General features: G+C 38.6%; 1 protein-coding gene across 6 annotated transcripts in view; it reads right to left on the minus strand.

The window, feature by feature from the left end:
* Window positions 1–718: 718 nt before the first annotated feature.
* The window catches only part of BICD1 (BICD cargo adaptor 1), a 184,471-nt gene continuing 166,409 nt past the window's right edge, over window positions 719–18,780 (minus strand). The window contains exons 8-9 of one of the 6 annotated variants that reach the window (XM_030040986.2): window positions 13,158–13,243; window positions 6,350–6,563 (exon numbers count right to left, since the gene is read on the minus strand). In XM_030040986.2, the coding sequence (XP_029896846.1) occupies window positions 6,476–6,563; window positions 13,158–13,243 (174 nt within the window). In that variant the 3' untranslated portion in view covers window positions 6,350–6,475. Of the gene's footprint in view, window positions 6,564–13,157; window positions 13,244–18,780 lie in introns of all 6 variants that reach the window. The other 5 variants (XM_030040984.2, XM_030040988.2, XM_030040983.2 and 2 more) reach the window with 5 other exon arrangements.

The following is an 18,780-nucleotide window of genomic DNA, read 5'->3' on the forward strand; positions in this document are numbered from 1 at the left end:
AAAACAAAGCCAGCGCTCCAATAGTTCCCATGGAGTCAAACATGGCAGCAGGCTTGGAGGTGCAATCCTTCCTCCAGGCTCTTCCCTTTTCCTGGCCCATTTCTAAAAGCTGGACATTTGCTACCCACCCCTCAGAGACCCTGCGAGCAGCAAAGTTGACCGGAGGAGCTGCAGCAGCCACCCGCCTGCCCGGGCCGAGCTCCCAGACAACTGCGGGACTGGCTGCGGGGGGAGGATTTTGACCCCCTTGCTGTCAGAGCAAGGCTCTTCCCCAAGGGAAAAGGATGTTTCTTACTTTAAAAAGCAGGTATGGTACACTGTACTGTACACAGCACTCCCAAGCTAATTTTATGCTGACTTCAGCTCTTCCTTTGCTTCCACATCCCCTGAGGGTGGAGATTTGCATCTTATAAAGCGTTCTTGTACTGAGACTTTATGCAGATGTTGCAGCACTTCAGAGATTACTCAAATCTGTTGGAAACACTATATGGGGAATCAGTATTTTAGTATCTGCCTCGATCTCAGAAAACAGAGGAAGCATCTTTGCTTTAATTCCGATTGCCTTTTCCTTTAATGTTGATTTCCCTTCTCAATTTCCTGTCTGATACCTTTTAAACTTACAATTATGGCTCTTTAAGAACTAAATAAATGTAAAAGTATAATCTAAGCCAACGCACTGCAAACTGATGTAAATAGAAGTAGACCAGACAGCATGGCATTAAATGAACAAAAATGGCCAGTTTATTCACTGGAACAGTTATGCATTACACTGTAATTTTAATTGGAACATAAAGATGTAAGAATCAGTATATTGGCTTCTTTTAATTATTTTCTTCAGCACTAGAGTGTTTTTCCCAACCATTTGACTGCATGATCATATTACACATGTACAAGCACAGACTTTATGAATCCCTCACAAGGCATTAATCTAGGATTGTCTACAAGGACAAGAAAGAGTTAACATGGGAATTACTTCAATTTTAAAAACAAATTATGCATTTTTGGAAACAAGAATTATTTAACTTTTTTGCTTTTAGCATAAAGTAGCAACAAGAAGAGTTTCCAATATTCAGTCTTTAGCAAATGAACATATATACTTTTATATTCTTCACCACCTAGAAACACTCCATCATTTAACCCCAAGAAGGCAGGACAACATAATGTCAATTCAACATAGGAGTAGCTGAGTTATTACAGCAGTAAACATACAGTATACAAATTTGTGTTTGTCACAAACTCCACCAATGTTAAAACTCTTGAAAGGAACACAGCAATCTGTATGGTTCGTTAGATACAGAACATCATGCAAACAGAAACATTCAATAGATTACAAAAGTCACAAAACATCAGTTTTCTTTTTTTTTTAGTTGTTTACAAAGGATCAAGTTAATTAACCCTTTAACAGTCAAACCACAGGGCTGAAAATCAATAGGGCAGTAACTAATAAAATGGACTTAATTTATCCACTGGCATAGCACACATAGCCATATCTGTGAACAGGAGGAAAAAAAAAAAAGCTAGATTACTCTTATTTCTTCTTCATAGCTGATAAAATAACAACTCAGCTAGCAAGCCAGTCTACTTAAAACTTTTATCAATCACTTGTGTTTATTGATTTCCAAAATATTTTTGAAATCAAATAACCATATACTTAATAAAAACTGTTTAACTCAGATTACTAATGCTGAGAAAAAACATACACTCTTCTCCACTCTTTCTTTTACAGCAAATCATGATAATCAAAACAAATACAGAGCTTCGTAGAAAGACATTTTTGAAACACATGGCCCTATCACCCAGAGTCTGCCCACACATTAACTCCAGTCATGAAATATAGGATTTTTCCTTTACCTTTTATCAGTTTGTCACTTGGTTACCATTAGATTTCATGAAGGGTATTTTCAAGAACTGCATAGGAAACAGATTCAAATCCAATAAGGATTTAAGCCATGCACCTCCAAAAGAAAGATACAGACTCTCTGTGATAGTCCTCTTACCTTTCTAGCAAGAGGAATATGCAGATCGCACAAGAAATAAGAATGTTCTAGCTTAGTTATGGATATGGGAAAGCTACACGATGTTAAGAATCTCATGCACACATTTTACATTGCATATTTAGATGCATTTGTGCCAGAAGGCGAAAGGCAATTGCTTTTTTGTTTCTTTTCCACAGGATGCTTAATTATACTAAAAAAACCCTTAATGGCTAAAAAAGTCTGAATACTGTATATCCCTTTCAGACTCACTGCACACACAGCAAAGGAAAACTGAAGAAAAGTGAAGACTGGAAATTTTAAAGAGGTAACTGTAGCAATTATCATACTTCAAAGGTAAAACTTCAGTGCCTGCCGTTCTCAAACAAAGATTTCTGAAGTACAAAAGAAAGAAATTTACTGTAACCTTAGTGGATATGCATCTTCTGCCAAAGAAAGGAACAGACCTCAGAAGGGCTGATATAATCTATACCTTATGATGATGATCAATCCAGCTATAGTGGAATTGGTAGCACAACTACTGACTTTGGCATCGCGCGCTGAACGATAAGGTTGGTATCAAAATAAGGGCCCAGGCTCGTGGGTGTCGTTCCCAGTGTGGTAAGGACTGGGTCTTATTTTACTAACAGCTTACTTAAGTATTTCCAACATAACTATCATGAGCAGCCTTCATAGGTGAGGTCATATATCATAAGTGAGGTTATATTTCATAACATGTCCTTTCTGTTCACACTTAAATATGGCAAATGGCTTAAACAAGTTCACAGTTTTTAAAATAAAAAATAAACTGAAAGTCACCTTGGCATTAAAACTTGCAGCGTTAATTACAGTTTCATTCTATGAACCCTACTGTACAGCTATGATTACATTAATTTACTGTGAAAAACATGAATGGAGAAAGCACAGAGATACCAACCTGTCAATCAGATCAATCAGAAAGAATAACACTATTGCCTCCACCTAAAAGGCAGAAACTTCTATACGATTAGCATGAAAAATGGTAATATTTCCTCTTCTGTAAAACCTCCATTTATCTTCTGACTGATAGAAAATATATTTTCCATATTATTACATTTTACAATTTATTTATTCAACTTTTTCTCCCCTTATATTTGATTTTTTTTTTCCTATTTTTTTCCCCACACATTTCCTATAAACTGGATTCCCAGAAGTGGATCATGTCACTGAAAAAGCAATATTTTTTTTCACTACGTCAGAAAACAAAACCCAAGCCAGAATGCCTCAGAACTGAGCAGGCTATTCCAAATCCAAAGAAGTTTCAAGGCCATCACAGAGAACGAAAGATGCATTTCAGATGTGAAAGTGGGAGCAGGATTTGAATTTCTTCTTTACTGTGTAGGACACATTCCAGACTTTCTGAGTATACTCAACGATTAAAAAATATATGTGCTGGTTTTTCTGAATCTTTAAAAATCAGAATATGTATCAACACATCATAAATTAATTTTAAATGGGCAAAATACAGTATTTTGCAACCCTTAAAAATTCAGGCTTTTGTTTCTGGTTTTGTCTGCATGTAAATATTTCCTACAAAATCTCTCATAAAGGTGTATGTTATCAATCACTACATAATAAAGAAGAATTTATCATCTCAAGTTCAAGATATATACTTTATTTTGTACTGGTTAACGGACAAAAGTTGTCCCAGGGACCTACACAGTTTTATAACTTACAATGCAATAACTACAGCCATTTGTACATTTAAGTAGGTTTGTTTCTAGTTCTCTTACATTTCCAACACTTAAGTTTTATTATATATAAAAAAATGTAAATTGAAAACTTAGAAATGAAGAATTTAAAGCTTAAGAGAATAAAAAATTTAATAAACCCACTTACTTCTATAAAACAGGGCCACAATTTCTATACCATTGGATGCTGTTTCATAACTCTTGATCCACATGGACATACCAGTACAACATTTCTATTTCTCAAAGCTGATCTGCAAATCACGACTGGAAACAAATACATTTCTAAACAATGGTTCCGATAAAACATTTTTTCCAATAAATTCGTATCTATATAGAAAGGAAATATATTTCACTGAATTTCTGTTTAATTTAACTTAAATTTGAGGAAAATGCATTTGATTTGCATATGAAAATAGGAAAAAACTATTCCAAGTGCAGCCTGCAGTAACTGTATTCAAAGTGCAATGCAAATTCTTTTTCTTCTTAACAATATACAGTAGCTGTCTTTGTTGGACACAGACATGGCCACTGTACAATATTCATACACCAGTCTGACAAGGTCAGGAATTTTGAGATGCTTGTTGAAGGCAGCATTTGCCTCAGACAAAATGTTGGGTTTTTAAAAGTAAAAATCAAAATAGCAGCTAATCTCAGTGTCAGACATTGTGATAGAGTTGAACGGGGTTTCACTTGACTTTTCTATGACAAGACAACAGGTAGGTTAAGTATGATACTGAATAGCGATGTAAATGTATACAAGAAGACTCATGCGAACCGCATGGAAACTGAAGTCGAAACACTGCCGAGTGTCATCTGTTTGATCAGATCAGAACTGGATATCAGTTTATTCCCATTTTCTCCACCTCTGACTCTGAATGTTTTGTTACAATAGCTCAGCTGCTTTGCCAAGGTTACACGACATACGTTGTTGATGACATAGAGTATTTGTATTTACAGCACCTTCGTTACTGGTACTACGGTAATAATGATTTGTTAGGCACACTGAGTGGTCACCGATTCTTTCCTCTGCTGATGTTTTGTGTCGTAACATTTGGTAAGCACTGTTACTAACAGAAGACTAACTTCATTTTCTCAGATTCAGGCAGAATATGAAAGAATTATTCCAACCACACCTGCAGCAATTTTTTTCCCCAGCTGGTCTGTACCTTAGGCTGTCCTGTGTTTCCCGCTTGTAGGTCATACATATGCTGCAGAAAAGGAATAAAGACATGTGGTAGTATCTAAGCCTTTCTTCTGTAAATAAATTAAGGCCACCTGACAAAGCAAGGAGTCTGCTAGTTACCAACAAGTAGGCAGGCAGGCAGTACTGCAGACTTTTTTTCTAGCTGATGACCAGACGGGAAGCCCATAGATGCTGAACCATGACCCCATACTTAGCTACTTGCCCTGCTGTCAGGTACTGTGCAAAATAAATTCCTCTATCCTTGATTTTGTTCTGAAACCCACTACATTTTAAGAAAAAGCCCAGACTTACTCAGCTTTTACAGGAAAGAATCTTTAACTAGGAACACTGTGCACTGTTGCGATAGAGTCTGCGTAGCGTAGATCACCTGAGTATTTGTCATAAACTGACATGAGCTAAGGTTCTGTGTCTGTTGATTTTTGGCAAGGAAAAAATGCACTACAGTAAAGTCCTACTAACTTTGATCCACACCATTAACCCTACCTGCATGAGTTTTTTCGCCACAGAATACTTCACATGAGTTACATACGACTTCGCCATTCGTACTAGCCTTTCACGGTAAGGCCTCGAGCTAGTATCCTGAATATGGGAGTGGGAGGAAAGAATGTTTTTAATTAGCACACAGCATTTTACTTGTTTTAGATTTTCTTTCTCAGGTACCAAATAGAAAGTAACCTCAAAAAACAGCACCAATTAATCTACTTGTCTGAAATGCAAAATTATAATTACAATGCAAGCAAACAACTGAAAACAAATCAATACATCATCCTTTCATCTCCTTCTTAGGCTTAATAATTATCTTTCAGTGAAGAGCTACAACAAAACCAGAAGCTAGTGTAATAGGAATCAAAAAAACAAGTGCATAAACAATATCAGTGCAGCAGCAAAATATACAGTCATGTTAACATTCCAATTCAACCCATTTCCAACATTTTTGTGCAATAAAAATTGGCCATATACTGGCCAATGCAACAAGCCTCTTTTTAATACTAACACAGTCATTCTTCACTTAAGCTATTTCTGCTTGTTTTTTAAAAATAAAATCAATTAAATACAACTCTCTCTCAAAAAAAAAAAAAAAAAAAAAGAGACTGTATTTTATAAACACAAAATTCTGGTCCAAATAAAGTAAGAAATAAATATCACACCCTTAATGACAAAAGGAAATTTGAACTGGTTCCTATGGCTGAACTTAGAGGATGTGAGGGTAGGATTTTTCTAACATACTTTTTTTAATATTGGCTTAAGTCTCTCATTATTTCGGAGGTAAAGCCAAGCAGCTGGGAGGAACATTTTTTTCAGGATGTTAAATTTCACTACACTTTAGTTGTGATAGCAAAGTTTGAATACAATCAGAGGAACCATAAAAAGTCTTCTTGATAGGTTGGGCTCTGTGCTTTGTGTTGTTCTTCTCAACCTTCCCTCAGTCGCCAGAGCAGGGGATATGAATCCAGACTTGTCAATGCAGCAACAAGGCAGGATTGTCTACCGGCTTGCTGGGAACAACCCCAACCTTTGTTGCATGAACTCCACTCTGTTTGCGTTTTCTCTTACGTTGCATATGAAGATTAGGGGTAAGGAGGAGGCTTAGAGAGACAGTTGAGAGGGGCACACTGAGAGCTGGAATGTGGCTGCTCTTCTGGAAGAGCATTAGGACTGAAAATTAAAAAGAAAAGAGAAAGAGTGCTTAAAATACATGGCAAACTTTTTACATGCACGTAAATAGTACAGGGCTGGAAACAAACTTTAAAAGGGGATGAATCCTCATCTCTAAACCTGTATCCCCAGATACACAGTATACATAAAGAAAATCCTCAGCGCGCACACATTCAGTGACACCTGGATGCACACATGAAGTAGCACAGATATCCTGCTTGCCAGTTCATGTACACGGTTGCTGTTTACATGCTCTGATGAAAAATGCCGTGTAGAGAAATGAATGCATGTGCAAATGGGGGAGCAAATTTGAATGACAAAATACAGGTGCCATCTTTCTGTGAGCATTAAAGATTTTCTATATGCAACTGACGAATTGTTCGAAATGGAGGATGGTGCCAGTCTGGAAAGCGGGTTTCGTCACTTTGTGAAAATGTGATCTCTTACTGAATGTGACCTATTTACTAGTACATTCACACAAATACAGTGTAACCTTCCTCGTCAGGCAACATAAGTATTACATATTTTGTAATCAACACTTCCAAAGGGGGGTGTGTGTGTGTGTGTGTGTGTGTGTGTGTGTGTGTTTTCTTTTCCTTTGGTTTTGCACTGTTTGAATCCTCTTCAATTCTGTCGTATACTTTTGTCATTTGACTGTTTTTCACGTACAATTTGTCTGATAACAGCATTCACTCCTTCAGCCTCTAAATGTGCATTTATAGTGTACACTGTCATATAGCGCAGAGAGGTCTGAACCAGCTCCCAGCAAACCAGGTGGGGCTGGCGTAGCAGCCTAGCAGTGCCAGCACAAAGATAAGGGGCAGCTAATGCAAACGTACCCCGCTTCTTGGTGCAGAGTTCCAGGGTGCTCCTGCTAGAAAAGCTTCGGATAATCAGGTTTGCTCATTTAAAGGCAGCTCAGCAGCCTATGCTACACTGCAGTAGGTAATGTGGACACAGCTTAAGTGAGTCCTGTACGATTCCTCAGCCTTGGCCTGTCCTGTTTTAAAAGGGTGAACTTAGCTCATCTTGCCAATGTCAAGCTAAGTGACAGCCATTAAACTTTCAAGGAAAGCATGTGGCAAAACAGGATACCAAACTAGAATGAAAGTAAATGCAATTTATAAAAACCACCCCAAAAGCCAGTTCTTTAATGTGTGTGGGAAGAGTTTTTTCCCTAATGTTTCAGATGTTCTACAGTCTTGAAGTTAGTCCAAGCTCAACAGTGTGATGTATGATGAAGCACAATCATTTATGTCCCTGCCTTCAAGAAAATTTGCCTTTTCCATTCTCTTTTAGAAAGCGTGCCGTTACATATTATCTCTGCAGCACAGACTATTGGAGTGTTGGCTGAAGGAATGCAATTAGTCTATTGCTGAAAATGAATCAATTTGAAATGCCAGAGGTATTTGAAAATCTGCCCTTAAAAATGTAGTTCCATATAGAGCATTTACTTAGGAAAACAAAGAAACGACATTGCGCTTACTTGAAGCCAGAAACAAGTGTGCACCATCACCATTAAGAAAGTAGATGGTAATGTTCACATTTTCAAATCAGAGAAGTCTAGGAGACTACGACCACAAATCCACAGGTATGACAATTCAGCAGGAGCTACAGTCTGTGCACCTCTGGGCTTATTTCAAGATCATAGACTTGTACGTCTTAAGTCAGATTCTGTTTCACATTAATGCTCCTGAAGATGAGTTTCTTGATTGCAAAATGGCTGGCGAGAGTGGGTTGTAGGAGCTCAGGACCTCACAAGGTTTGTTTTGTGCTCAGCTGCCCGAGCAGGTCAGTCCCAAACTGTTTAGTGTTATAGACTATGACTCCTCAGTTTACATATAGATTTAGTCTAACCCTAAGCACCTAGGCATAAATATTTAATCATCTAAAATATTTTCTTGAAGCTTAGTAGTTGAACTTGTTTAATCAAACACTCTGAGAAGACACCAAACCCATCTTCTCTAAGTAATTCTTTCCATGGCTGTAACTATCCTTTTCTTCTGCCATATTCTGCCACATACAGATGAAAACACAGCATCTAAAGAGGGATCTGAGTGAGATCTTTGCCTACTCCACTCAAATGAGTCTGCATCAGGAGTGACTGCAGATGGACCCAAAAGATCTCCATTTACTCTCAAACTTTTCCACTCATCAAGAGCCAGCTCCTGGCTTCAGCACCTCCTGTTTTCAAGATAGGCTTAGGAGCAGCACTAGTCTTAAGTCCTTCAGAGAAATAAATGTGAATTAGAACTTTAACATCACATTTGGGGAAGACAAACAAGGAGGTGGTCGTGTTACTCTACAAAGACTGCCTTACTCTCCTCCCTTGCTGCCCCGTTTCTTTTCTCAAAGGACTTCTGTAACTGTCAGAAAGGAACAGAAACTCGACAGACATTTTCCTTGCTCATTAGCAGAGAGGCGTTTGTCTTTTGGGGCTTCCTTCCCAGCTTTAAAAATAAGCAACACAAGATACTCGTGCTCTGAGGGAGAGGACTGGTGAGGAAAGGGCCTCTCTGAGACACATAAGAGTCTCCTCTACACAAATATGCACAACCATAATAATGTTTTGGCATGACCTTCAGTACAAAGCCAGCCCTGACTGCAAATACTGTAATACAAACTATCCCAGACCACGCTCAGATTAGAAAGCACTGTGTGTAGAATTATATTCGTTTTCTCTTCATAGTAATTCTGCATTTCTTCTCACTTTGAAATATAAACACATTTGTATGCACAGAAGAAATGTAAAACTTTGTCTCACCATTCCCCATTCAACCAATTATAAATATTAGGGGCATTAGGAAGAGAAAAAAATTTACAAGATCATCAGGCACCTTCGCAGCAACATATATACACCCATCACTTGCAGTCCCAGTAGATTTGAATCTTTTCCTAAAATGCTACTGTTATACCATCCTCTCCTCAGAAACACAATACATCCAGTTCATTAATGCAGATTACTGTAGCAGTATATAAACAAAAATTACATCAGAATTAGCAAGTGACACATGGCATTCAGTGTGCTTTTTATGGCAGTATAGGTGATCGTGGCAGCAGGTCCTGGAGCTGAGCTGTCAGGCACATAGACAGTCACAGGCAGTAGAGGATGGCAGGTGAGATTAATAACACAAAGAAATAGAGAGACATGGAAGAACCTGAAGCTGTTGAGTATTAACTGAGAATAAGGAAGAACATTGTTACATTCCCCCTATGGGATATGTGCAGCTTTTAAAACATTTGATTTTAACAGACATTTTTGTAAACCTCTCCTTAAAGGCCAGGATCATTTGGGGATCTATTCATTCAGTTAATGAATGAAGTCTGTGTCATTTTTTGTGTTAGTATTATTGTCTGTTTTTAAGCAGCTCTTCTTTTCCCCAGCACTCAAAATGCTAATCATGTATTTCTAAAATCAGTTGGAAAATAGCATGCAAAGCCCTTCAGTGTTAGTAAGTACTCTGTTCTCTGTCTTAAAGATGCCATTCGCATGCAATATTGTCTGGCACTGATTGTAACTTTAACAAGTCAGCAATGGAAAATATAAACAGACCAGTGATATTTTCAGAATGCAACCATTTTGCATGCAGTAATATTTTACCTTATTTTAAATTTATTTCCTATTTTATATGAAATAAAAGCATTATTTCTTACTAAAATTTAATATTAATTTCATTTGCAGTATCAGGTTTTGGGGGTTTGTTTTTTGTTTTTATTAACAGATAACTTTGGTCTAGAGTTTGGCCTCTGATAATGAAAATGAGGTTTTCACTGCATTCAGCAGAAACCTGAATACGTTCCAGAGACAGACACGCTCTTTTTAATATTGGATGATGGCAAGATTTTAGCCTTGTCCAATATAGTCCATCAGACAGGCAGCTACAGATGCTAGGGAGGGTGAACATCAGCCAGTAATTTTCAGGGTAGGCCTAAATTTGGTTGCTTGCCCCACACTCCTGGACCTAGAAATTAAGGTGATGCACGGAAGGCAGAGCAAGACTTTCATGCATTGTTGCATCAGTTTACTTAAAAAAAAATCTCTTTAGAAAAGTTTCTTAAGATTCTTAAGATTCTCCAAATCAGGTTCCAGCTGAAATATGCAGAATTAAGCAAAGACACAGACAGATGTATAGCTAAATAAATTGACTAGAGGTGTCCTAGAGTTTCATTTGGCTTGAATCTGTTCATAGCTTATCCAGTGAGATTCACCAAAGCATATGCACTGGAATCACAATTACTAGAAAACCCAGAGTTACACAAGTCCCACTTAAGATTCAGTATAGATAATGGATGAGGGAAAACTCTGTATTTGATGTTAAAGTTCAGGGTGAATCTATCTGTGGTATGGTCAGGCATATTAACTTGTTTGAACATGATTAGGCATATTGCAGGATGCGGAAAACATCTGTGTGAATTATAAGTCTTAACAAGCTATTGTTTAATCCGGGGTGAAATGCCACTGAGAGATCACATTACTGCAAGATAAACAAGCATACCTCACTCTCAAAATGGGTGACTTCAGGGCTGGGCAGAGCTTTAATCTGCCTCGTTTGCCATGACCATTTGATTGAAAGCATATGTGCCATACCAGGAGGGACTCTCAGAGGATGAGGAAGGGCAATACAAGCTCCTGTCTTCCTCCTCCGCTGGATTTAGAAAATCTGAACCTCAATAAGTCTACCTGGTTCTTTAAATGCCTTCAAATTTTACTCCAGATTTCAATTACTTTATTTAAAGTACTCAGCAACTTATGCCATCATGCTGACTTGCATTAAATCTGTAGTTACATTTCAATGCTTTATGAGGCTGTGCAGCTATGCGGCTGAGACAAGCCAGGCAACAGTGTTAATATATCAAAAATAGTGTGTTCACTTCACCAGAAGGGTATCAATCTAGCAGTAAAAGCCCATAGTAATTTGAAATTCAATAGTTTAGCTAAGTATACAGCTGTGTGTTGTTTGTGGGATGACTGATCTGACTTTTTCAAAATGTTAACCATATTTTTTAATTATTATTGTTTTCCATATACAATGGTTTTGATTTGGAAACATGGCAAGAAAGGAGTCTTGAACAATACTTCCAGTTCTGGTTGTAGCTAATGAGGTCTTCCTAACTGAGGAAGAATTTGGGGATAAAACAGAAAAGTCTGAGATGTTCCTTTGGACCTTATCCCTTTCTGTGGGTTTGTTAGCAGAACAAGGTAACGCTTGCAGACAAATGTATAGCAGGACTAGATCAGTTAGGTCTTCTATTCTGGTAAGAATGTTCGAAATAGCAGGAACAATTGTATGTTAGCATTTAGAGAAGGATGATATTAGAGTATATTCTCTACCAGGAGAGTTGCTCTGGAGGGAACAGAATAGGCTTTGGTTTTGTGATGGTAAATTAAATAGGGTTAAAATAAGACTTGTTGGCGTTAAATTTCCATGTATTCAAAGCACCTAATGACATTCTCAAATTGTTGTAACATCTAAAGTACAGCAGAAACCACTTGACAGGGATTTTAAGGATTTTAAATGGAACTAGTAACTTTTTTTTCAGTGCTGTAAAACTCCAAACTGCAAACCAGTAATTGGTACTTATCAGTTATAATGAGCTTTCACCAGCTTCTCAGTAAAAATGTTGTAATACCCTGTCATGGTTTAACCCCAGCCAGCCACTAAGCAGCACGCAGCCGCTTGCTGTATAGGCAATAAAAGAAAGGCACAAATGAAGCGGCTGCTCCAAGGCCACTGAGAGATCCCCTGTGACTCACAGAACTAGTACTCAGCAATGCCTGATGTGCAGTCTGAAAGCTATAGCACACCCATTCCCCCGTGGGCACCACTGCAGACTTACACGCACGTGAAGTTCAGCGCTGGGCAGGGAATAAATTCATTGTATGCAGGGCTATAGATCAACTTGGTCACTACAGATCAGGCTAACGTCTAAAAATAATGTAACCTATTTCAAATGAGAGTATAGGCATAAGTGGATATATGCACAGAATATACCATGAACAGATAAAGAAAAGTATGGTAATCTCATTTTGCTTTGGTTTGTCTTTGTGCCTTGATTAACTCAACCATCTCAGAAGCGTGATTTAGCCTTTGCACCACCTACGAGCAAGGACACCGGGAGTTTACTTTTAACAACAAGATTAAGAACCGACTGTGGTGAGTCCGAGTTTCCAGGTCAGGGAGAGCTTTCTGCTAAAATCTCGCAAATGCCTTTAAAATACCACCTTACAAAAAGAGAAGCCTACATCTACCCCTAAAATTAATAAAAGTCCCCCATTTACGTAAATTTATCTAGCAACAAGTTAAAACCATTACTATCTTGGCATCATTAAGAAACTGTCTGCATCAAAAGACCAAATGAGGACTGCAAGATCCAACTTGGTGTTATTTTCCATTTTTTTGCACAGATATAAGTGTGTGAATGCTGTGATTCATGTTTGCACTGTCACTGCAGAAATTATCACTGTTCCTCAAGTTATTAAAAGTTTTCTGTTAGTGAAAAAGTGTAGGGAAGAGCTTTTGTATAAGGAAGAGGAGAGGAGTTGCAGACGTGCATGCAGCTATGTGCAAAGAGAAGAGAGTTAGTTAAGTTTACCTGACAGTCTGGCAATCTGGCCCCCTGGCTAGTTGTGAGCCGTGTGGCGGTATGGAGGCAGCAGGCTGCTGACAATCTACAAGAAACTGATAAATTAGACATATATACAGAGAGATTACAGAGCAAGGGGTTAGTAACAGTAGTACACAGGCTATGCATCTGATGGAGAGATTTAGTGAGGAATGTGTTCTTGATTCCTTATCTGACAGAAACACCTTTTTTCTGATAGTAATAACATTAGTTGTTGCCTTTTTTTTTTTCTTTTCAGAAGCAGCAGTGGAGACATTTTTCTGTTTGTCTTCCCTTAGCATTGGCAAATTTTTGTTTAAACAGACAATAATGGGCTGTATTCAGGATCTGGTTTAAACCTTGTACTTCTCATTCTTCTGCTGGTGATGAAGTTGTTTTGCTTACATCTAATATAAAAAGTGTCAATAAAGCTACTCAAAATTTCTCCAGAGAACTTAAACCCATATAACAACAATTACAGATGCCATGTTATTATGGCCTTTGAGAAAAAGCTTGCAAGAAAGTCTTTGCAACTTCTGAATAGTGCTTGTGAGATTGTTTTTTGCAGGGAAAAGGGAAGACTTGATACAGTTGTTTTTCACTGTTCTGTGTAGATTATTTTATCAGTTCTCTGCCAAAGCATTTTCCACATTAATCACTTGCAAAGCTGTATTCTAGTTCTTAAATCACTAAATAACAGTAAACCCAAATAATCCTTTGTTGCTACATTTTTACTGTGACATTTGGAATATGAAGACAGCTTTAAACTCAATAATATTTATGGGACTTTATGAAAGTAGTTGAACAAGACAAGCCTGCTTTCTATCTCACTAGCTTCTACCAAGATTTCTAGATCTCAAGATTTGCTCATTTTCCCCACAGCAGTCTGACCTTTCATTCCACTGCCTGTGTGATTCAGATTGTCAGACAATAGAGTCATCAGGGTCCTTTCTAAAATTAAAATCTATGGGTGAAATTCTGACCATCTGGAAAACTACTGGAGATTACTTTGTCTCCAGCAAGGTTTGCAGACCTATCATCCTCTCTGACCGCTTCAACCTGATTCTCAACCTGACTCTTCAGTGGAAAGGAGTTACTTTCCCCTGAACCTTAAAAATGAGAGAACTGGACTTCACATACTTGTGAAGAATTTGATTCTGGTTTTTTTTTTCAGTTGGTTGCTACTTGAAGCTCAACACCAGTAATCATTTCTCTTTACAATGTAGATGTTTTCCAAAACCCACTTCTATTCTTTCTTTATCTCAATCAAGTGGAAGAACGCACAAGTAATTTGCTGTCAAGAGTCTTGAGATGACATCAGGTACAATGCAGAGCAACACACCTTCCTAGCAACACTGAGCATCATATCCACTACAGGCCCAGAGCGCTTCTTCCTACTTCCTATGAAGATCTGTGCTGACCTCCAGTGGGTGGAAACAAGTGTACCCAAATCACTAGTTTCTTCCTGCTTCAGCCAAGGGAGGGTTTTGGACCTATTTCCAAGTGCAGAGGTATCTACATCAGAAAAAAAATATGCACAGCCAGTCCTGGCACCATTGTGTCAGGAAGCAGAAATGGAATGAGAAAGGCTGCCGTGCCATTCTCTCATTTACCAGGGTGGTCACTACAGTCCTCGGCACGTCTTTTAGCAGAGAAGTGCAAGAGTCTGCAATATATTTGAGCCATGAATAGAAGGGTCTGTCATTTCTGCACAAAGCTAAATTAAAAGAAAAGGTGTCTGGGGGGACAGACAGAGCAGTCTAACTGCAGACGGAAAATGATTGTAAAAAATAAGTAATGTCTTATGCTAAACAAACTAGTTTGCAGAAGTCCAAAGCAAAGTCATTGCTGACAGCTTATAGAAGGTAGTCAGTGAAAAAAGGAATACAGAACAGAATGCTGTGTGATGAAAAGGTGCGGACAGGTTTCATAAATACAGAAGAAATTGTTCTGACAGGCTTTTCCAGAACAACGCAAATGCCCAATTTATGATCCTACTCTAATATCTCAAACATCCTGCAAATATTCTATGATGCCTCTTCATCTACTAGATTTGGCAGAATGCGTGAATAGAGCACCAGATTCTGCAAGCATTATGCAAGCTGGAAAATAACTATTTGATGTGAGGAAAATCCCGTGACTTCATATGAAACAACAGTTCTACCTGGCATCGCACAATTTGGCTCACACATCAGCATGAAATCTAGTGATCCACGTGACTTAAAATGGCTGAATTGTCCTCCTACATCCTCCAGGAGTGAAGTTTTTGATTATGCTATGAAAGAGCTAAGCAGAATGCATATGGCTTACATATACGCATTTCAAATTCAAAGAAGCTCTTATCTACTTCTGTCCAAGTAGCTGTGCCAGAGCTAACTTTATTCCTTCTATATTCAATCCTTTTAAGTATTTTGGAGGGTTTATAACGCTAGTCTCTAACGTCATGACAATCATAAAATGACTTCTTGTTATGTTGTGTTTAAAGGTGAACTAGCAGACAACATTCAGTCCTTCCTTTCTACTAAGGAACTCCTGCCTCTACCAAGTAAATATTTCTTTCTGAAACACTCTGCTGAAGGTTAAAAGTTTCAAAGATGTCTTTACTGATTCTGTGGTCAATGTCACATACCATAATGACAAGGCGAGAAAGACATGCTCTCTTTTACTAAAAAATAAAAATAAATAAAAAAATTTACATTGGAAGAACCCTGTTCCAAGTATTTTTCAAATCTCGGGGAGTGTCAGTCAAGCTACAGAGTGAAAGGACAGTTAGTCATTTGTGTAGAAGACACTTGGGGGACAGACACAGATTGGACTTTTTTGGTATGTTTTCCGAGACCACGACCAACAAAATGATTAATAAAGTTATTAAATACAAACTATCTTATTTCTCCATCATCTCCACTTGCTGTGAGAAAATAAACTACTGGAGGCCAAGGGTAGGGGTGGATGCTGGCTGATCTCTTCAGAGTCCTTTCATGATTCTGTGAACCTATAACCAAGGAATGAAGTTCAGTGACCATTTCAACCACAAAAGGCAAAGAGGAGCTATTGTACACAAAAATTCATGTGCCAGTTTTCACTGAATTCAGCAGGACTCGAGTCTGTACAGAGTCCTGTGGCAGTATCACCACTGCATCTGTTGGAGCTTTGAGGCTTGACTCATGCTATACTTTAGGCCTATTCCAATTTTCCAGTTCTTAATATTTAAGCCATTCACTGGCAATGGTGGTATAAAGATTATAAATCTGGTATAATCACAGATTAGCCAGTGCTGGTTTTCTTTTGGAATCTAATGCCTAGTCCTAATCAGGCTAATCAGATCCTGATGCAAGAGCATTAAAAATACGAAGATCAGAGAAGCTACGTCTGCTCATATGAGGACTAAATGTGCTGCTATAAATTATCTGCTGAGAGCAAATCTCACAAAAAAAAAAAAAAAAAAAAAAAAAAGGCATTTTCCTGTGCTTCCCTTTGGCTCAGCCACAGAAACAAAGCATTTCCCTCATGTCACAAGGTGTGCTCTGCCCCCCAGTCTGTGAACTGGGTGACTCCAATCAACACAGGCCTGCTTAACTGGGTTATTAGCGTCCGAGAGATGGGCATGCCTTCTGTTGACATCAGCAATGTCCTCAGTGAAAAACCTACGTGCAAGCATTTTCAGTCCCACCTGCTCAGGGCCCAGCATACTGCAATGGAACATTTCAGCACATTTTGACACTCAGTAAATTACTAATCTCTACACAGTGCTGTCAAAGACAGAGACTAGTAAGAATCCCAAGATAAGCATTGGGGGATGCTGTGAATGAGTAACTGATATATAACCTACTTTTAACCACATCTAGTTCAGTTAATCAATGGAGAGCTTTTTTCCCTTTTATCTGAAAGGGTAAAATTGAGTGTCAAACAACAAACCAATCAAACATTTTTTTTACAGGTACTGTTACGTATTTGGTATTTCTGATATGAAAAACATAGGGGAAAATCCGTTCTTGATAAAAGAAAAGCTGTCAAGAAACTCTTACGACAAATTGTGAGATTGAGGCTTTTTCAGTCTTTTAAAACAAACTCTCCTTAGCACCCTGTTGACCACTCCGAGCCAACAGAAAGTCCTTCTTTCCTAGCTAAAATTTTTCAAGTGATCTCACTTTGTGTCATACTACCCAACATCAACTGAACTTGCTCCATAAAGTTGGAGGAATTTGATAACATGTCTACGAAGATATTATTGGCAATTTACTTGAAGAGAAGCTGTCTCCATTTATATGGTAATGAATTGTTTTCTTCCACAAGAGGTCAATCTATTGGGAAAGAATGAATGGTTAATAGCATGAGTCAAAAGTCTTGGGCAAAGAACAAATCAGTAGTCTTGTGCAGAGGCAGCAACGTTGCATCACACAGGAAGTCCTACAAAGACAATAAATCAATCCTCTCTACTCAAAGGTGGGAAACAAGGAAAACTTCCAAACCCAAAAGACAAACGTGAGATGTCAAGAAGAACGGGGCAGAGGGTACTAAAACACCTGCCCACCTTGCTGAGTTGAGATTTGTAGAAATGCTTTCACACTGTAATCTGACAGGATAAGAGTCCCAAAACTGTTTATATCCAGGGGTGATGGGGACATTATACTATTATTTGACTAGCTGGTTTCACTTATAATTTATCTCTGTTTTTCTAATGGATGCCAAGAAAACTTTGACCTTCCTTAAGGCCAAGAGGAACTTTAAGTGGTAATGGTTATTACGAAGAACAGCTGGTGAGAGGACAGCCATGGCTTACCTTTGGAAAAAAGCATGAACAATGGTACAGGTCAAAGGTTAGAAGAGTCTCTCCCTTCTCCTGCTTCCAGGGTCAGCTTGGTCTGGAAATAACACAGTTACCTTTGCCCTAGGCAGAGCCCCAGCTGGTCAGTCTGCCAGCTGCAAACTGGGTGCAGCTCTGTGTTTCTGTGGGCTGTCCCTGGAAGGAGAGGACTACGGTGGAGCAACCACATGGGTTCCATGTGGAGCCTGGCCGGCATTATTAATCCCAGCGCTCTTGGAGCAGGACTGACTCAGGTTGTCCTGGCCTGGGAGCAAAACGAGCAGCGCAGGGGGACTGAGCCATGGTACAGAGCCATGGTACAGCTCCGTGAGAGCCAGCCCGAGTCTGGCACAGCTAGCACGCAGGCAGCCTAATAAACTTCACCAGGCGCAAGTTAGCTGGTGCACGGACGTTTTTCCAGCACCCATTCTCTGGGTTTTCCGCTGTCTGAATTTCACCTCTGTTCCCATTAAACTGAATAATGGATTGTTGATTGGAGATAGACAAAGTCATCAGCCAAGTATCAGTTTTGGCTTACTTCATGGTAAAGCTGATTTAATATGAAATTCCTATGTCAAGTCTTGCAAACATCCAGGTAACTCATATCTTAAGCTTAATATTCAGAGAAACTTGGTGTCTTAGATTATTGTTGGTTGGAGAAGTTTCAACAATGAATTTTTCCACTACTTATTTCTTAGTCTTCTCAAAACTTATTTGAAGAATAAAGGTTAAGAGATACGAGCATGCTACTGAACCCCCAATTTGCACACAGAGCTGGAGGCATCAGCAATATCTACATATTGCACTAAG

This window comes from Aquila chrysaetos, chromosome 17 (genome assembly GCF_900496995.4).
Source record: "Aquila chrysaetos chrysaetos chromosome 17, bAquChr1.4, whole genome shotgun sequence".
NCBI classification, from domain to species: Eukaryota; Metazoa; Chordata; class Aves; order Accipitriformes; family Accipitridae; genus Aquila; species Aquila chrysaetos.